The 21,310-nt window shown below is 43.5% G+C and overlaps 1 protein-coding gene across 2 annotated transcripts in view; it reads right to left on the bottom strand.

Annotated features, from left to right (window-relative positions):
* Positions 1 to 578: 578 nt before the first annotated feature.
* The window catches only part of MBOAT1 (membrane bound O-acyltransferase domain containing 1), a 111,026-nt gene continuing 90,294 nt past the window's right edge, over positions 579 to 21,310 (bottom strand). For both annotated transcript variants that reach the window (XM_070778321.1, XM_070778322.1), the window contains 5 exons: positions 19,029 to 19,132; positions 16,630 to 16,694; positions 14,533 to 14,665; positions 11,715 to 11,866; positions 579 to 1,968 (listed from right to left, as the gene is read on the bottom strand). In XM_070778321.1, the coding sequence (XP_070634422.1) occupies positions 1,845 to 1,968; positions 11,715 to 11,866; positions 14,533 to 14,665; positions 16,630 to 16,694; positions 19,029 to 19,132 (578 nt within the window). In that variant the 3' untranslated portion in view covers positions 579 to 1,844. The remainder of the gene's footprint in view (positions 1,969 to 11,714; positions 11,867 to 14,532; positions 14,666 to 16,629; positions 16,695 to 19,028; positions 19,133 to 21,310) is intronic.

Here is a 21,310-nt window from a genome sequence, read left to right as displayed (position 1 = left end):
TCCTACATTGCAGGCAGATTCTTTATCATCTGAGCCACCAGGGAAGTCCCAGAAGGTTACCTGGTTAAATTGGCGTGAGCTTCCTACCCTGGCCCAAATGTGCTGCTTCTTAACTTCCACTGTCTCACATCAGGACTAGAGCTTAGGCTCTGAGCAGCACAGGGCCACCCTGGACTCTCTAAGGAACAAGAACACCATTTCACATTTCATTGTCCCAAGAGAAGCACCAGCATGGAAAGATCCCATGGCCAGCACCCTTCCTGGGACCACCGTGAATTCCAATCGTAGCTCAACCATGACGTCTGTGACTATGGGGCAGGTAGCAACCATCTTCCTGACTGTTTGCTCATCTATAACAGGAAGTTAATCCTATCTGCACTTAGGGGGATGAAGATCAGAAATCCAACCAAAAACCAAAACCACCCAAGCACTTGACATAAAGTATAGATGGAGCACATCATGCTCAAATTTTAAGCAAGTAAGACCTTTAAGTTTGTACACATTTGTTCACACACACACACATGCAAAATGCACACACATGCTTCAGAATGGCAAGATGCTACTGACACAATACGCAATGTTTTTCAGAAATATTTCCTTTATATAGAAATACAGTATTCATTTAGTAAGAAACTTTTTACCATTTTATTTGAACAAATTCTCTCCTCCCAAGGGTTTTGATTGAAAATACATCATAGCATGTTTTATCATTATTATTATTTACCATAACATTTAATACCACATTTCCTTCTCCCACATAGAATATCACCTAGCAGAAGTTTCCCAAAGGAGCCATAGCACATTCATGACAAAGACAGGAAAGAAAAGAAAACCATTTTAAATCTGCTTTCAGGCAGGATGATTCAACTCAAACAATGTCAAATTTAATCAGCTATGAAACTGAAAAATGGAAACCAGCCCAAGTGAACACCATGGCCATGATCATGAACACTCCCAAGATGTGAGGGAAGAGGAGAGAAATGTCTGCCTTTTCTTCCCAAACTTCAATGTAACTTTATTTTTTAAAAAATTACAAAAAGGTATCCTCCTGCCTTCATAGTGTGAAATTTGGGTGTTTTCTCAGGACCATGTGTGGGTAAGTGGAAGGCATGTACTTGTGCAATGGGGAACTGTAACCCGTCTGAGACCTCTTTGTACCTGGACAGGAGACTTTCTGATTTTCAATCTTGGCTCATTGCAGAAGAAGGTTACATCCCTCGGGGGCGGGGGAAGAAAACACAGCCGCCTTCAGGGCACATGCCTGACTTCAAGTCCATACAGGTGTCCGTTCACGTTGGTGATCTTGGCACATCGAGTTTTCAGTATTCTGCAGACCTCCCTTCACACAGTTCCTCCCCGGAAGTCTTCTGAGTGTAGTTAATGTGTTTGAGAACAGTAATGTCACAAGTCAAAGGATTGGGGGCTTCCCAAGGCACAGCCATCTTGGGTGTATTCTGGAAGACAAGTCATCTCAGCTTCCCCTTCTCACTTTGGGAGCAGACACTCAGGTTCCCAATATTCAGATTTCAGGGGCTGGAGATCATGCCAGAAAAACAAAGACCCAGATGCCCAGAATGCATTGTCTCTGTAAGTTCTGGCACTTTCTCCACATACCTCCATGCCACTAAAATGTCCTATAAAATATGAAATCAACTGGGCATGGCTGATTTAATGGTACAAAAAGGCTTTATAAAAATACTCCCTGCACTTAAAAAACAAAAACAAGAAGAAAATGCATGTAAACATCGCCTCTAAGTCACTGGAGAACTCTGGAGTCTTTATCTTGTCTGTCCAATGATTTGCAGTCTTAAGTGTTCAGCATTTTTTTTTTTTTGGTGGAGGTATCAATCCATTTTTTTATTAAGAGAGTTCAGAGTCTGAGGCCACCTTTGATTATGAGCTTGTGGTTTGATTGGCAGGAATAGAATGATCAGGAGACTGATGATGTGTAAGTAAAAGTACATAGACCTAGGAAGAAACATACACGTATTTCAAATGAGGATATACAAGGGAAATGTCACATGAAGCAATTACATCCTCCTTTGGCGCTGGCAGACCTAACCGCCCTCAGGCTTGCCTTGATCTACTCCACAGATAACTCCCTACAGCGGCTGAGCCGGCCAAGGACGGACCAAAACCTCAGAGCTGGGCAGAGCAAACGAACGAGCCCGTCTGCAGACAGACACGTGGTAATATCCCACTGATGTTATAAGCAAATCAAGAGCATTAACCCCACAGCTAGAAACTCACCATATTAAAAGTATAAGGATGCATGGAATGCAAATTCAAGCCCTACCCTATCCTCCCCTAACACAAAAGCAACTAACACTTTAGCCAATGTGCTCCACTAAGTGTCGGGGTTCTTGTAGACATTATGAGCCCAAAGAGTCCAGATTTCAAAAGCCTACCCCATGACTCAATAATTTTCATCCAAACTAGAACACATTTTGCTTTTGAGGTCTGTGGACTCACAGCCTAAGTGTCGGACTGGGCACAGTGTGGATGTTCAATAAATCTGTACACATCAATGAATGAAGTAATTAGGAACAGCTTTTATATGATTGCTGTATATCCATTTGGAAAAACTGAACTTTCCGTTTCTCCAATGCTTTTTGAAGAGCAGAAGAAAATAATGTTAAGGGGCAGGAGACCCACAACTGATTTACATCTCATCCCCCAGCTTCTGTGATCATAAGGTCGGGTCAACAGAATAGTCAAGAGCTCCAGCAGAAGCAAGCATACCTTTTCTTCTTTCAATAAGTATGTATTGTGTGTGTGTGCTCCACTGCTCAGTCATCTTTGCGACTCCATGGACTGTAGCCCACCAGGCTCCTCTGTCCATGGAATTTTTCAGGCAAGAATACTGGAGTGGGTTGCCATTTCCTCCTCCAGGGGATCTTCCCAACCCAGGGATCAAACCCACATCTCCTACATCACAGGGGATTCTTTACCACTGATCTACTGGGGAAGCCCACCTAGAATGTAGGAAGGATTAAACTGGGATCTATAAAAACACACAGACTCCACCCCTTCTTCTGGGAATGGAAAAGACCAGTATAGACAGAATAATAGCAATTTGGCCAGCAGAGGGGTGAACAGCCACAGGTGACTGGTCATCTGATTTACTATTTAAACCAGCACATTATTGAGAGTGAAAAACGGTTCAACAAGGAAACACACTGGCTCTGCAAGTATAAACTGGGATTCTTACATCTCACATCTCATAGGCACATCTGCTGCTGCTGCTAAGTCACTTCAGTCGTGTCCTACTCTCTGTGACCCCATAGACGGCAGCCACCAGGCTCCCCCATCCCTGGGATTCTCCAGGCAAGAACACTGGAGTGGGTTGCCATTTCCTTCTCCAATGCAGGAAAGTGAAAAGTGAAAGTGAAGTTACTCAGTCGTGTCTGACTCTTCGCAACCCCATGGACTGCAGCCTACCAGGCTCCTCCGTCCATGGGATTTTCCAGGCAAGAGTACTGGAGTGGGGTGCCGTTGCCTTCTCCGAGGCACATCTGAGGCATAGGCAACTCCAGCTTTCAAAGTCTGCTCTCCTAAAACAGACTTTGTTTTTGCCTTTTGCCTGAATCATTTACATGTGGTCAAATCTACCCTGAAGCAGTTATGTTAGATTACAATCAAATATTCTGGAAGTCAAGGGGTTAAAATTTCCTTTTCAACCTCCCAGGAAGGTTTAGTAACCTATTCTGACATTCCATACCTCTCTCCAGTGTTAAAGAACCCTTCATCTTTTTTATTATGGAAGAACTCAGTTAACATTTATATAGTGTTCTGGCACTGAACTAGGTGTCCAGATATACAGATGAATAGGGCACAGTCCTCCTCTCAAGGAGCTTGCTATCTACAGAAACTCCTACACAAATTCTAACATTCTTATATACTGAATTTAGTAAGCATTATCTAGTTAGACAACTTAGGAGATTTTGCTTTTGAAAATGATTTCAGAGAAGGGTTCTGCTCCTAAATATTTCTGTCCTCCTTGAATACATATGTTGAAACCCCGACTTCCAATGTGATGGTACTGGAAGAAGTAGCCTTAGGGAGGTGATTTGTTTTAGAAGAGGCCATGAGGGTGGGGTCCCCATGATTAGTGTGTTTATTAGAAAATAACGGGAAATAGAGTGTGAGCTGTCTCTGTATCCTTCTCACTGTCCCTCAACCCATCTTTTTCGCTGTCCCTGTCTCCATCAGTCTCTCTCTCTGCTATGTGAGGACACAGCAAGAAGGAAGACTTCTGCAAGCCAGAAAGAGCTCTCATTGGAAACCAAATCTGCTGGCACCTTTATCTTGACCTTCCCAACTTCCGCCACTGTAAAGGAAAAAAAAAGTCTGTTGTTTTAAGTCACCTAGTCTATAGTATTTAGTCATAGAAGCCTGAACTAAGACAACTTCATTCTTTTTTTTTTCTTTTATTGGATTATAGTTGATTTACAATGTGTTAGTTTCAAATGTGTGAAAAAGTGATTCAGTTATACATATATTCATTCTTATTCTGTCCTTATGTAGATTATCACAGAATATTGAGTAGAGTTCCTTGGGCCATATAGTAGGTCCTTGTTGGTTACCTATCTTATATATAGTAGTATGTGTTCGTTAACCCCAAGCCCCTGATTTAGCCTCCATACCCCCACATTACCCCTTTGGTAACCATAAGTTTGTTTTCAATATCTGTAAGTCTGTTTCGACTTCATAATAAGTCCATAAGTTCATTTGTATCATTTTTTAAAAATCAGATTCCACATGTGGGGGATATGGTATTTGCCTTTGTCTGGCTTATTTCACTGAGTATGACGATCTCTAGGTCCGTCCATGTTGCTGCAAATGGCATTATTCCATTCTTTTTTTTTTTTTTACAAATGAAAAGAACTGACCACCACTGTATTCCATTCTTTTTATGGGTGAGTAATGTGCTTAGTTGCTCATTATGTCTGACTCTTTGCAACCCCATGGAGTATCGTCCACCAGGCTCCTCTGTCCATGGGGATTCTCCAGGCACAAACACTGGAGTGGGTTGCCATGCCCTCCTCGGAAGTGTGTGTGTGTGTGTGTGTACCACATCTTCTTTATCCATTCATCTGTTGATGGATGTTTGTGTTGCTTCCATATCTTGGCTACTGTAAACAGTGCTGCAACACACATTAGGGTTCCTTCCTCTGCAATTTTTTGGGGAGAGTTTCAGAAGGATTGTTGTTAACTCCTCTCTAAAATGTTTGACAGAATTTGCCCGTGAAGTCATCTGGTCTTGAACTTTTATTTGTTGGAAGATTTTTTAATCACTGTTTCAATTTCAGTACTTGAAATTGAACAGGTTTGTTTTCTTTCCTCTTGGTTCAGTCTTGGAAGGTTGCACCTTTCTAAGAATTTAGCCATTTCTTCTAGATTGTCCATTTTATTGGCATATAGTTGTTTGTGTGGAGAAGGCAATGTACCCCACTCCAGTCCTCTTGCCTGGAAAATCCCATGGATGGAGGAGCCTGGTAGGCTGCAGTCCATGGGGTCGCTAAGAGTTGAACACGACTGAGTGACTTCACTTTCCCTTTTCACTTTCATGCATTGGAGAAGGAAATGGCAACCCACTCCAGTGCTCTTGCCTGGAGAATCCCGGGGACAGGGGAGCCTGGTGGGCTGCCGTCTCTGGGGTCGCACAGAGTCGGACACGACTGAAGCAACTTAGCAGCATCAGTTGTTTGTAGTACTCTTTTAAGATCCTTTATATTTCTGTAGTGTCAATTTAACTTCTCCTTTTTCATTCCTGATTTTATTGATTTGAGTTCTCTCCCTGTTATTCTTGATGAGTCTGGCTAACATTCATCAATCTTGTTTACATTCTTAAAGAAAAAGCTTTTAGTTTTTTTCCATTATTCATCTCTATTTCTGCTCTGATCTTATTTCTTTCCTTCTACTAACTGAATTTTGTCTGTCATCTTTCTATGCTTTAGGCCTGAGGATCATAGCTTCTCTTCTCATGTCTGCCCTCTAGTGGCTGACTTTGGTCCTGAGGTTTGTGCAGGTTTCCTTGTGGGTGGAGCTGGGTCTTGTCATTCAGGTGGTCAGGATCTTGTCAGTTCAGTTGTGTTCGACTCTGCGACCCCATGGACTGCAGCACGCCAGGCTTCCGTGTCCATCACCAACTCCCAGGGCTTGCTCAAACTCATGTCCATCGAGTCAGTGATACCATTCGACTCATCACTGGATGGCATCCTCTGTCGTCCCCTTCTCTTCCTACCTTCAATCTCTGCCAGCATCAGGGTCTTTCCCAATGAGTCAGTTCTTCGCATCAGGTGGCCAAAGTATTTCAGCTTCAACATCAGTCCTTCCAAAGAATATTCAGGACTGATTTCCTCTAGGATGGACTGGTGGATCTCCTTGCAGTCCAAGGGACTCTCAAGAGTCTTCTCCAACAGCACAGTTCAAAAGCATCAGTTCTTCAGTGCTCAGTTTTCTTTACAGTCCAACTCTCACATCCATACATGACTACTGGAAAAACCATAGCTTTGACTACATGGACCTTTGTTGGCAAAGTGATGTCTCTGCTTTTTAATATGCTGTCTAGGTTAGTCATAGCTTTTCTTCCAAAGAGCAAGTGTCTTTTAATTTCATGGCTGCAGTCACCACCTGCAGTGATTTTGGAGCCGAAGAAATAAAGTCTGTCACTGTTTCCATTGTTTCCCCATCTGTTTTCCATGAAGTCACATTCATTTTTTGAATGTCGAGTTTTAAGCCAGCTTTTTCAGTCTCCTCTTTTACTTTCATCAAGAGGCTCTTTAGTTTCTCTTCACTTTCTGCCATAAGGGTGGTGCTTTCTGCATATCTGAGGTTATTGATATTTCTCCCAGCAATCTTGATTCCAGCATGTGCTTCATCCAGCCCAGCGTTTCTCATGATGTACTCTGCATATAAGTTAAATAAGCAGGTGACAATATACATCTTGACATGCTCCTTTCCCAGTTGGGAACCAGTCCATTTTTCCATATTTGGTTCTAACTGTTGCTTCATTACCTGCATACAGGTTTCTCAGGAGGCAGGTAAAGTGGTCTGGCATTGGTTAGCATTGTGTCAAGGGGTGTGTTTAGAGGTGGCTGTGTGGCTGAGACTTCCCTGGTGGCTCAGACGGTAAAGAATCTGCCTGCAGTTCAGGAGACTGGGGTTCCATCCCTGGGTCGTGAAGATCCCCTGGAGAAGAGAATGGCAACCCACTCCAGTATTCTTGCCTGGAGAATCCCATGGACAGAGCAGTCTATAACCTTGGCGGGCTACAGTCCACGGACTTGGAAAGAGTCGGACAACTGAGAGCCTCACATAAGGACCAGGTGGCCTCAGTATGGCTGCTGACGGGCGGGGCGGTGTTCGTGGCCTGCTGACTGTTCTGTCTGAGGCGTTCCAGCACTGGAGCTGCAGGTCGTTGGTTACAGCCAGGTCTTGATGCCAAAATGGCGACCTCTGGGAGAGGTCAGTATTCTCTGGGGGCTTCTGCCGCCACTGTCCTTACCCTTCCCCCAGCCCAGTGAGCCGCAGCCAATCCCTGTCGCCACAGGAGAGCCTCTAGGACCCACAGGAGGTCCAGTCCCAGCTCCTATGGAGTTTACTACTCTGGGCTGGCTCCCAGGGGCACAAAACCTTGTCTGTGCCCTCCAAGAGTGGACTCTGTCTCCCCCAGTCCCGTGGAGCTCCAGTCCTGTACTCAGTCCCACTGACCTTCAAGGCCAAATGCTCTGGAGTCCCTCCTCGCAGGGCTGGACCTTCATGCTGGGGAGCGTGATGTGGGGCTCAGCACTCCATCTTGTGAGGGAACCTCTGTGATATAATTACCTTGCAGCCTATGGGCTGCCCACCTGGTGGACATGGGCTTTGACTGTGTTGTGAAAGCACCCCTCCTACCGTCTCGTGTGGCTCGTTCGTTGTCTTTGAATATATCATGTGGGGTAGATTCCAGTGTCTTCGGTGGAAGGCTGTTCAGCACTTGGTTGTGATTTTGGTGATTTCCTGAGGGGAAGTGAGCGCAAATCCTTCCACTCTGTCGTGTTTGTGGAGACACAAGTTCTTTCATAACACAGTCAAAATGTTCACTTGGGGCTCACTTACAACTACAAGGGAAAAAATTAGACTAAAGCAGGATTTTCAGTCGCTACAGATTGAAAAGTGACGAGACAGAAAAACAAAGCCCGTCTGACACTTAAATGTCAGTCAAGGAAGGGTATCCTGAGAAATGGATTTGCATACGACTGCCAGTCATCTCCAGCTACTGAAATTACCCCCTAGAGAGGAACAGATCTGGCCAGGCCCATGTCCATTAATTTCTTCTGCCAGATTCAGAGAGTCTCCTACGAGTTTCTGAAAAAGAATTGTTTTAAAAAGATTCTGAAAACACTTTTGAGAGGCAATCTATAATAGCCATTGGCAACAGCTATGCAGCTGTTAATCTAACTTTAATTACTTTGAATTTTAAGTCGAAAACTGTTTCTCAGTCACACTGCTGCTGCTACGTCGCTTCAGTCGTGTCCAACTCTGTGCGACGCCATAGACGGCAGCCCACCAGGCTCCCCCGTCCCTGGGATTCTCCAGGCAAGAACATTGGACACATTTCAAAAGCTCAGTGGCCACCCTACTGGATGGCATTTCAGTCTCTGTAGAAACTTCTACTGGACAGAGCTGACCTAGGTAGGGAATTTAGATGGTATACATAAGCAAGGAGGAAAACACCGTACCACTTAGGCTGAATTACTTGAAACTGACAAGTGACAGAAATGTCAATTTCACTCTAAACAAAGGTTTGTGTGCGTTTTAAGTAAAGTAGGTTGTTTTTAAAAAGAAATGGAAATCTCCTGAGTGATCTGGCCTGATAATGATTTCTTTCCCTAAAGCTCCTGCCTACAAATAGAATTTGGCATGCTTAGTTGGTTAAATGCATGTGATCACAAACAAATCACCACTTGTGTGTGACTCCCAAGTGGTAACATTCTTCCAAAGTATTTTCTCCTACAGAAATTTTTAGTGACTGCACTCCTCCTCTTGCTGTTAAAAAAAAAAAAAAATGCAAGTGAAACTTGGGTTTTGCTGTGTGACACCTGTTAAATTACTCACCCTCTCTGAGCCTCCATGGCCATAAATAATAAACAGGGATAGTGATACCTACCATTCTCTCCTCAGCTCACTGCTCTACCTTGGATTGGTTCTACAGTCTTCCCACACTCGTGTTTCTCAGGGCTTCTTCCTATTACAATAGAGCTTCTCTGTGCTGCTCCCAGGGTTTGCAGCACAGCCCACAGTGCTCCATCCGCCCCGCTCAGCATCCCTACACACTCTCTACCTGCTTCACACTCCCCTGGTGCAGCCTCCAGGAAAGAAAGCTCAACGCTGCTTTCTCTCAAGAGTCAGATTCCTGTTACACGCACCATGTACATGTTACATGGTACAAAATCTCCAGACCATTCACTCAAGGGTCTGATCTTCGTGGATATTTATAAATCTGTCAATTATTTCCTATCACTTCTATCAAGCGATCTCCTCCACGGAAGTAGGAATGAGCTCTCTCTCTCGTTCACCATCCCAGTCCCAGCTTCTAGAGCAGTGCCTAGCACGCCGTTCTGTGCTAAGTCGCTTCAGTTGTGTCTGTGCAACCCTATGGACTGCAGCCTGCCAGGCTCTTCGGTCCATGGGGTTCTCCAGGCAAAAATACTGAAGTGAGTTGCCATGCCCTTCACCAGAGCATCGTTACGACCCAGGGATCGATTAAATGATATTGAGTTAAATACAGGCACTTCTGCTATAATATGACACACATATTCCTGGAAAAAAAATATTGCATCTAGCAACAACATACGCTTAAAATGCCAGGGCTGGGGTGGGTATGTTTCGCCTCTCCCCAGTTCCTGTTTCTTTATCTGCATAGTAACTTAGATTTTCCAAACACTGGGGGAACCCTCAGCCCCAGGCATCTGACTTCGGAATGCAAATCAATGTGTCTTGATGCCTGTTTAAAAAAAAATAACCTGTTTAACATAATTCCTTGTTTATCTCACAGTTCCACTTCTTTATAAAAGGTCATCTCCTCACTAGCAGCTCTCTCCTCTTTCCTCTCTCCAAAGAAAACGGGGGAAGGAGCCCAGGGTTACCAGTTAGAAGCAGACACCTCAAAACTTATGAGAGTTTATGTAACCTGAGCACTAACAAAGACAATTAGCACCCAAGCCCAAAACTTGGACAGCCCAGGAGGATAGCTGGACTGGGCCTAAAGGCTGCTTCAGAGAGTGTTAAAATGTACAAGATGATAAAGGGCAAATGCTGGCTGGAGGGCACTCAGATAAAGTGAAAGTGAAGTCGTGTCCAACTCTTTGCAACCCCGTGGACTGTAGCCCACCAAGCTCCTCCATCCATGGGATTCTCCAGGCAAGAATACTGGAGGGGGTTGCCATTTCCTTCTCCAGGGGATCTTTCGAACCCAGGTCTTCCGCACTGCAGGCAGACACCCACCAGGGAAGTACTCAGATAAGGGAAAAGAAAACAGAGCTGTGAGCAAGTGGGGCTGCTCGGAGGGAGGGGGCACAGGAGGTAAAACTGAGATGGTGCAGGCTTGGAGGGGGGGCACCTCTGGAAAGAGGAAGCCGAGCGCAGGTGGGACAGCTCATGGCTCCTACCTCTGTAGCAGCTGAACTGAGGGTTTTTTGGCTGAAGATTATAATTCTTTTCCCACTATTCCTGCATCCCTTGTCTAGAAAAGTCTGTATATAAACCAGTTTAACTTCCATGCTATCTGGACATAACGCCTACGACCTAACTGGAATTACAGAAACAGACTTCAACCTGAAAAAAAAGAATCCTACATCTAGACACTGATACCTGGACTGAGCAGTGAGAGTATCTTTGGTCATTCCTAACCGGTGTGTCCAGTCTCTGATATACAATAAGGCACGTTTGCATGTTTATTCCCAAGCCACTTTTCTGACTGTAGCTGTGGCCCAAACTTAACCTACAAAAGTTCCTGCAAATCAGTAAACGATGCAAGTCAGTATTTATCGAGTACAGACTACACTGGGCTGAGCCCTTTGCATGTCTGCCTCATTCAATCCTGACAAAGGTGTTTTGAGATGAATTCTATTCTTGCCTTCATTTTACAGTTGCCAAAACACAGGTAAAAGAGGTTAATAACTTGCCAGAGGTCACACAACCACTTCTCTGAGAGTAGAGAAATATGGCTAATTCAACAGAGGAGTGAGACAATAAAAGTAATCAAGAAGAGGTTTGCGGTTCAGCTGGAGGGCTGGTGTTTGAATACAAGGGCCTGACATCCTTTCCCTAAAGGCCTCGTCTGTGGGGTGAATCCAGCTCCTGCCTGCTTCTGTCCCTCCTGGGGTGCCCCAAGGCCTCCAAAAGAGCCTAACCCCAGGAAAAACAGGTAAGGGCAGTGAACTCACCCTCTGAGTTTGTAATCCAGACACATGCCTTCGGAATTCGCTACCATAAGCATCCCTTACTTACTTTAGGAATGGTTCAAGGGCACTCTGCCCCATCTGCGTTACTGTCTGTTAGCATCTCCAGGACAGACACTTCCTCCTAAAGCCTTCTCTAGACATTTTCCCATTGAAACCGCACATAGAAACTCAGTACTGGCTGATTCAGCTCACCAGCTCCTAAGCCAAACACAGAGGTTACCAGACAAGTTTTCTACAGAGCAATCGTGAGCAAGCGAAACTTACTTGTATAAGCTGATGGTGGGTTCCACGGCCAACATAACGAAGGGGGCCACCGTGTAAGAGACGGCCAGCTGAGTGACAGCCCAGGTGACTATGTCATAAACCGCCTTGAGGGCTTTTGAAGAAAGGAAGTAATGTCTGTAGTTTTTCCTCACCTGCTCGCCAAGGAAGTTGGGGGGCGGGGTGCAAAAAATAAAAACTTTTATTCCATGCATGCATGTAGTATACTTCAGGAACACAGGAGAAAAAAACTACCAACCATCTGAGTTCTATTTTCAACCAAAATTACCATTATCGTTTTGTTGTTTTTAAAAAGTACACATCCATTCACTGTAGAAAAATGTTTAAAGAACAACTAAGCAGTCAGATTTTTTTTAACATCTCCCCAAGAAAAGCATTGTTGAAAAACCCTTTCAAGTCTCTTTTCTATTCATACATATTCATGTTTACATTTCCAATGGCATCACTAGATGGTTAGCCTGTTTTTTCATTTAGCAACATAGCATGAACTTTTTTCTATGTCAATATTAATCTGACACAATTTTAATTATGGGAAACTTTGTAAACAATTCTGTGATGTATATCCTTGTAGAAAAGTCTCTGCACTGTGTCTTATTTCCTTTAAATAACGGTGAAATATAATAGTGTAATAATGAGAGCTACCATTTATTGAGTGTTTATGGTATGCCAAGTCTGTGCAAATTCTTTATGGGTATCATCTCTGATTCTCCCAACAAGGCTATCATGTAAGCATCATTATGCCCATTTTACAGACAAGGAAACAGAACTCTTTGAGATGAAAAATGCTGGGTGTCAAAGGATTTGTAGGTCTTTGGACACAGATTTGGTTTCAGAAAGAAACCCGATTTCCAGATGCCAGAACCAAAGACAGAGTTGAAACAATGGCTGGTTTAAAGGCAGGTCAGCAAGGACTCTTCCTTGGCTCTAAGGTCCTCTACACAGAGGCTGGAGGTCCATCCATGGGCAGTACTGAGAAGCACATAAGAGATTTTATTAAGTAACTTCCTGGGCCTGAGACACTTCATGACTGTTTGAGTTCATTCTCCCTTCGGCAGGGAGGGGAATGGAAACACTGTTCCATCAACCCTCTCTCCATCTCTTATCTGACTCATCTGTGGAAAACGTTCCAAGGTCACCGGACAGACTTTATATACTGGGTTGGCCCAAAAGTTCATTTGGGCTTTTCAAAAAAAATGTTACAGAAAACCTCGAACAAATTTTTGGGCCAACCCAATAAGTCAATGCTTTTATACCAATTAAGATCAACTGAACGAAAGACGTTTTAAGAAATAACACTCTGAATGTATAAACAAAATTCTAGCCTTTGTCTTTCCATCTGTTTTTTAGTTTTATGACCCAAGTTGGTATATGAATGGGAAAAAAGAAAATGCTTGCTTTCACCGCACAAGTATGTACAATATATACTTTTATTGTTTTTGTTTAGTCACTAAGTCATGTCCAACTCTTTTGCGACCCCCATGGACTGTAGCCGAGCCAGGCTCCTCTGTTGCATGGGATTTCCCAGGCAACAATACTGAACTGGGTTGCTATGAAACTTTAAACTGTGCTAATCAGAATGATCAATTATCCATCTTGTTCACACAACAAACATTTATATAAATAAAATATTGGGTCAGCTAAAAAGGTGCATACAAATTTTTCGACAAGTGCTTAAGTTGTGAACTTTTTGGCCAAGCTAATAAGAACTGCATGGGTGAAGAACTTTTGTTCACTGCAGTAGCCCAGCACCTGCTAACACATAAAAGGGCTCCTGAAATATTCATCGAACAGATGAATGAGTCAACAGCTAAAAGAAATGGGGAAGAAATCCTACTCTACCCACTTTCTCCACTGAACAAACAGGAAGATGTTATCCATTTATATGAGATGTTTCCCGTTTACACTAGATGTTACGTCTCTATTCCCAGTAGACCAGAGTAGGGACCACATCCCTTCTGTTCTCCATTTTTTCCTCCAATACCCATCACAGCACTTGGCATGCAAGGAGGCACTCCATAAACATATTTAAAAAAAATAAGAGAGTGAATAGCTTTGTTGGGGCTCCTAAACCCATGTCTAAAATACCAGCTCAACAAATCTCATTAAAAGCTCTGTATTTGACAGAATACACTGACTTGTAATTACTTTTGTACATGTTCACTTCATTTTTGAGGACATTTTATTTTTTAATTCTGCTCTGCAGAATTATTCTTGCTCTGCAGCCAGCAAATCACAGGAACAGTCTAGGACAAACTGAAGGCTACTCCTAAAACCTAGAGAACTAAATTTATAAAATTCACAAAGGACTTTACACAAACTTAAATTGGATCAAACATGAGAGGTTGGAGAAATCTTTAAGAGAACAGTTCCTGTGGCTGCAATTTTTACAGTTCCTCAGAGATCAAATTATTTTTAGGTGAAAGATTATGAAAAGGACATTATGTATAGTATAAGCAAAATGAAGTTTTATGGAATCTCCATGGATGAATAACGATAGTCACCTGTAATTAGTAGCCTTTAATGATTAAAAATATTTTCATCTCTTAAGGTACTAAACATTGTTCCTAAAAGTCCTTTTGTTTTGCAAACACTCCCTGTAAGTAATATGAAAATGAAGTAGTTAACCATTTTATGACCATAAGTTCCTATATACTGAAATATTTCTCTAATGGGAAGACATCTGTTGATTTCTCAAAACATCACTCCCACCATGGTCCCCAACCTGCTGGGACCTAAAAGACAACACACACAGAGGCATCTGATTACTAATGAGAAGACCCCATAACCAGAGGAAGCTTACCGTTCTGGCTGCTAGAGTGACCAGGATTCCAGTTAAGAAGGTGAAGTAGTACCCAGGGTAGACACCGTGCCATAAGGCAGACAGGATGAAGGTCAGCACTGTGGGGTACCAGGGAACCCGCTCATAGCACACACTGAAGACAGGAAGGTACAATGAGCCACAGGTCAAACATCAGGAATTTTTACCGACACCTGCATCTTTTTGGATCCAATCATGCAGAAATCACTTGATGATCCATTGATGGCATGCCTGCCTAACCCTCGTCAGGGACTTGCAGTGTAGTCCAAGCAGCCTTGAACTCTAGTTTTCTTAAACACTAAGAGTCGTGTCCGACTCTTTTGTGACTCCCAAGGACTATAGCCCGCCAAGCTCCTTTATTCATGGGATTTCTCAGGAAAGAATACTGGAGTGGGTTGCCATTTCCTTCTCTAGGGGATCTTCCAGACTGGAAAAGTGCCATTGGCTCTAAAACATTTAGAACCAGATAAGGGTCCTCATTTAGTGGAATTCATTTACTTTCCGCACTGGCCCCAATGCCACCTTAAAAAAAAAAAACAAAACCACGGCAGCCTTCTCATCTCTCTTGGCCATGACTCCAGCACAAAATCAACACATCAGTTACAGGGCCTCTTCAGTTCTCAGCGTCCACTGGATTCCAACCCATGAATTTGCCTTAAAGAGCGAGGGCGTTATGAGAATCCAGGAACTGCCAGTAAAAACCCTGCAGATCTCTGGCTTCTTGGTTGTTTATTAAAATGAAGTGACAGGGGACTTCCTCCCAAATCCAGTCTATAGATTGGCAGTGGTACCCTGGGGAGCAACTACATGGCTTCCTAAATGAGACAGCCCAGATGAAAATAAACCCCAACAGTCAAAAGTAACCAAGCTAAAACCAAACTAAGGGTCACGGCTGTCTCTTTATGGGAAGAAAGGGAATGCATCTGAGGAAAGAAACAAGCGTGGAATTCCATGTGAAATATTTCTTCTTGAAATGAGAGGTACTTTGCATGGGTGTTTGTTTCTTACCTCTCTGGACCTTCTTGAATGAATGAAACATTCCATTTTCTAAAGTGATTTTTTAAAAATATTTCACTTTTTATATATATGTTCACATAAAAAATGTTTATGTAGAACAAGCTCCTAGTGGAGACTATAGGATTCTCAATACATTGGGGTCATTCAATAGGCAGAAATAGAGGTTTATGCTAAACTGATTCAGAAAATTAAAAGCAATAACTTAAGGGCAAATTTTCAAAACGTACATATTCAGATGAATTGCATGAGTTTACTTTGGTAGAACTGTTATCTTTTGTCTCTTCTTTGACCCCAGTGTTTTAACAAGACGGAAAATGCTACTTATCAAAAACAGTAGAACTGACAGTTTAATATTTTTATACTCTCTCTGCACTCATGTAATAGGAATATTCATGAGCTCGAGTCTGCTGCTTTGAGGACAGCATGTCATTAGTTCCATAAGAAGTAATATTTCTAATTTTGGAATGTGTAGAAAAACAAAAGGACAGAGAAATACCAAAAATACAAAGTTAAAAAGCATCAACATGTGGGGGGGCTACCACAAAGTTTTCAATGCTACAGATAAAATAAACAGCAGTCTTCCGTGACATGATGCTGACATTGACCCTCCTTGACCCCTGAGCAATAGACTGTCCTCTAGGTAGGCAGCAGCGCATCACAGAGGTTAAGAGCCTGGCTCTGGAGATGCACTGGCCTCATATTTATTACTCCTTAGCTGTGTGACTGGCAAGTGACACAGCCCTCTGTGCCTCACTTTCCTCATCTGTAAAATGGAGATAAGTACCATCACTTCCTGGGATTGGTACGAGGACTGCTGGTACACAGGAATGGCATTAGCAAGTATTTGGTACAGTGAAATTAATATACTACAAAAAAAATTTAATATACTACCTTGTGACCGTCTCAAATTCTTCCTACTTTTTCGTTGACACAGCATAGATGTTAATACCAAACCAAAGTGCCAGCTGACATGACCCAGCAGACTACGGCTGTTCACCTAACGCTGCCCATCTAAACATATCCCAGCGCCATGAGTAACAAGGTCGTTTTTGTTTTCCTTACCGCTTTAGCCAAGTAGCTGTCTGAATATTCCAGTTTTCTACGTACATTTTGAAACTTGTGGCAGTCTAGAAAGGAGAAAATAACACCTATCATTAGCTTTAAATATCCCCAGAAACGGAAAGTCCTCCCCAGAATTTCCCTGGCGACAGACTAGATGTGCTATTTCCACGGTGACAACTGGCTCGGGCAGCTCAGCTGCTCCGCTGTACACAGTCAGACTTTATGGGCTTCCCAAGATTTCCTTTGCAACTAAAACTTGGCTCGCAGAGTCTCAATTTCTCTCAAAATCTATTTTCAAATTATAGGATGACCAAAAGAATGTTTTGTGGGTTTTCCTTCCATTCTGGTTAAACACAAAACCCAATTCATCTGAATTTTAAAACTAAACCCTCTAAAATGGGATTTGCCACAGGAAAAGCTTCATCCTGTGAATTCAGAGCCCTTCCAGAGACACCTTGAATTCAGTTGCCATCGTTTCACTCTGGGGCCAGCCGTAAACTAGGTCAGTCTGGTGCAGTTATTCTGCAAGTAGCTATACAGGTTCAAACGCTTCCAATTGTATCTAGAATAGTAAGGAGATTTCACGCACGAAGGAGTCACAATACAGAAAAGAAAACAAAATATCACTCTTGCCGGCATGACACAGGTAGATCAACCATGCAGAAAGATTCCAAAATAAGTCTTCAATTGGGTTTTCTAATTAAAAAAAAAAATTTAATAAAGGCTGGTTGTAGAAAGCACATAGCAAACATTTAAGGCCTAGAATTCCTAATAAAGTTGGAAAATGTAGATGTCCCTGTTTTCTGTTTCAACCATAAAATCTTAGGCCACACGTTGGCCTAATGTAATATGTTTGGAAGGAATGGAGGAAGAGGGAGAACGCATCCGTGATGGACAGACAGGTTTCTGTACTATGAACTTCTAGTTTCAACACCCTAAGGCAGGGGTCTCCAACCTCCAGGATCTAATGCCGGATGATCTGAGGTGGAGCCGATGTAATAACAATAGATATGAAGTGCACAATAGATGCAACAAGCTTGAATCATCCTAAAACCGTTCCCCACCCCTGGTCTGGGAGAAAACTGTCTTCCACGGAGCTGGTCCCTGGTGCCAAAAGGTTGGGGGCCGCTGTCCTAGGGAGTTTTATTTATCCATTTAGCCATCGTCCATGGCTAAAAAATGCTATCCTCACAGAGCCAAAAGTGCCTAAATTAAATCAGACTTCCTTGGCGGTTCTACTTAGCTCCTGGCTGTATATCAGCTCCACTTCTTTCATCATAAATACATGACTCAGCATCACCCAGAACACATGCCAACAGTGAGAGGTCTCTGTCTTCAGGGCCACAGTGGAGGGGTTGGCGGGCAGCCGGAAATCCAGGGGACCCACTCTGAAAGCCCATTTACCCTCAGCATGCCCAAGTAGCCAGCCGGGGTCTGACAGTTTTGAGGACGAGAAGAATTTCAGTGGGAAAAGGGAGGAAAGTCCTAACACATCGCTCTCTGACATCATCTAGATTGAAAAACAAGAGAGAGGGGTTGTTCTGGAGGCTGGATCATGTCCATTCAAATGAAGAGAAGCCCCAGGTGTCAAGAAGGTGGAGGCCGTCCCCCGGGCCTCCCAGTGGGTGGGGGATGCCCACCAAATGTGGGCAGCAGGGGGTCAGTCTCCACCTCCTGGGCTTCCTGCCCTACACGGAGCTCCTCTTTCTGCCTAGACTCTCCAGTGCCATAGCCAACAGCAGTCATGAGTCTCTTGGCTGGAGAACCAGCACTTCTGCACGTTGAGAATCGTGCCCTCTGGCTGCAAGGAGGAAAAGGGCCAGAGGCTTGGCAGTCCTTTCAGCTCTGAGGGATGACAACACGGAGGAGATCAAGAAGGATGTGGCCCCACAGAGATCACCTCTAGAGATGGAAATGATAATACCGAGAACTGTGGTCCAAGAACAAAGCTAGTGAAAGAGAAAACACTCTAATTCTAGAGGCCTTAAAGCTGCGCACTGTTGCAATTCTTAAAGCAGATGCATCGTGGAAAGGAACCTCAGAGAACACTGGCAATACAACCGCTAGTCTGGTCTCTGCAGAAAGGACACTGTCACCAAGAGAAAATGACATCTGTACTTTCTAGTTGGTACAACAGGAGCGTAAACAACAAAAAGATTTTCCATGTATCATTATTACTACTAGAACCACTAATACTGCCAAGAAAGTAGGTACCATAAAATATATATATATAGGGAAAAAAGTTCTGACAGAGTGTTTCAGAGACTGCTGGAGCCAGGATTCCCTGAAAGGGGCTTTTTCTCGGACACTAACAAGGACCTCCCGTGTATACCACACTCACAGCACACCGTTTGCTTTACTCACAACGGCAGCGTCATTCACAAGCATGATACACTCACCTCAATTTTCCAGATGTTTAGGTTAGAAAGCAGATCCCAAGAGAAATTTCCATTCTTATCCACTCCGCTGAACCCAAAGCCAGCTGCATTATTCACTGCATCAGCTATGGTTTTTAAAACAACACATTAGGATGTGGGACAAAAGTCACATTGCTGCTTTCAAAGATAACTAAATGTCTGTCTAGCTTTAAGAGGAAGAGAGATGGCTGCAGTTTCCTTGAGAAAGAAACCAAAATAAATTTACAGGATCTCCTGATACTACCAAGAGTCAGAGCTTTGGCGCTTGGGTGATGTCAACTTTTATTCATTCATTTTTATTCATTCACTAGCATTTCATGAGCACCTGCTAAGTAAAAAGGAAGATGCTCACAGAATGTGCAGAATGAGAAAAAGAGAGATGAAGAAACAAAACAGAGAAATAGGAAGATTTAGAGACCAACTAGATATAAGGGGGGAAAGGGAAAGAGGTGGAAATATTTACATATAAGCTCAGAAGACAGAAGGACCTCCATCCAAGAGTTGTCATTAACGATGGCATGACACAGGCTGATAGCATCACATCTGGAAGAGAATCAGCTCTGACAGAGAAACTGAGCTCGTTCTGGATGTTAAGCATGACGTGTCAGTAGGGATATCAGTTGGGACAGCCAAGATACAGTTAGAACAATTTAGAACTTACAAAAAAGAACAGTACCAGAGCTGGGAATTTGGAGGCAGCTGCCAGAGAGGCCACATGCACATACGCTAAGTCGCTTCAGTCAGTGTCCAACTCTGCGACCCATGGACGGGTCTGTGGGCTTCTCCAGGCAAGAATACTGGAGGGGGTTGCCATCCCCTCCTCCAGGGGATCTTCCCAACCCAGGGATCAAACTCACATCTCGTGTGTCTTCCACACTGGTAGGCGGGTTCTTTACCACTAGCGCCACCTGGGAAGCCCGCCGAAGAGGCCACACATGGACACAATGACCAAAGCCACCCTACCGACAGAGTCGGCCTCAACGCTCCTGTATCCACCTTTATTTCACTTCACTCAACTCTGTGAAACCATCCCCCTGCCGTATTTCATTTCTAATCCGTTCCTTAATGATATTTTTTACACTCAAAGAGAGACCTGATGAAATCAACACACTTGTATTATAATGGCCAAGATTACTTTCTTTCAAGTTCACTGTTAGAATATTTCCTTCAGTTCAATTCAGTCGCTCAGTCGTGTCTGACTCTCTGCGACCCCATGCATCGCAGCACGCCAGGCCTCCCTGTCCATCACCAACTCCCAGAGTTCACCCAGACTCACGTCCATCAAGTCAGTGATGCCATCCAGCCATCTCATCCTCTGTCGTCCCCTTCTCCTCCTGCCCCCAATCCCTCCCAGCATCAGAGTCTTTTCCAATCAGTCAACTCTTCACATGAGCTGGCCAAAGTACTGGAGTTTCAGCTTTAGCATCATTCCTTCCAAAGAAATCCCAGGGCTGATCTCCTTCAGAATGGACTGGTTGGATCTCCTTGCAGTCCAAGGGACTCTCAAGAGTCTTCTCCAACACCACAGTTCAAAAGCATCAATTCTTCGGCGCTCAGCCTTCTTCACAGTCCAACTCTCACATCCATACATGACCACAGGAAAAACCATAGCCTTGACTAGACGAACCTTTGTTGGCAAAGTAATGTCTCTGCTTTTGAATATGCTATCTAGGTTGGTCATAACTTTCCTTCCAAGGAGTAAGCATCTTTTAATTTCATGGCTGCAGTCACCATCTGCAGTGATTTTGGAGCCCAAAAAAAAAAAGTTTGACACTGTTTCCCCATCTATTTCCCATGAAGTGATGGGACCGGATGCCATGATCTTCATTTTCTGAATGTTGAGCTTTCAGCCAACTTTTTCACTTTCTTCTTTCACTTTCATCAAGAGGCTTTTTAGTTCCTCTTCACTTTCTGCCATAAGGGTGGTGTCATCTGCATATCTGAGGTTATTGATATTTCTCCCAGCAATCTTGATTCCAGCTTGTGCTTCTTCCAGTCCAGCGTTTCTCATGATGTACTCTGCATATCAGTCACACGCTAGTAAAGTAATGCTCAAAATTCTCCAAGCCAGGCTTCAGCAATATGTGAACCGTGAACTTCCTGATGTTCAAGCTGGTGTTAGAAAAGGCAGAGGAACCAGAGATCAAATTGCCAACATCCGCTGGATCATGGAAAAAGCAAGAGAGTTCCAGAAAAACATCTATTTCTGCTTTATTGACTATGCCAAAGCCTTTGTGTGGATCACAACAAACTGTGGAAAATTC

The sequence above is a fragment of the Bos indicus genome, chromosome 23 (genome assembly GCF_029378745.1).
Source record: "Bos indicus isolate NIAB-ARS_2022 breed Sahiwal x Tharparkar chromosome 23, NIAB-ARS_B.indTharparkar_mat_pri_1.0, whole genome shotgun sequence".
Lineage (NCBI taxonomy): Eukaryota > Metazoa > Chordata > Mammalia > Artiodactyla > Bovidae > Bos > Bos indicus.
The sequence above is the reverse complement of the archived record's forward strand: the minus strand, read 5'-3'. Positions and strand labels throughout refer to the sequence as shown.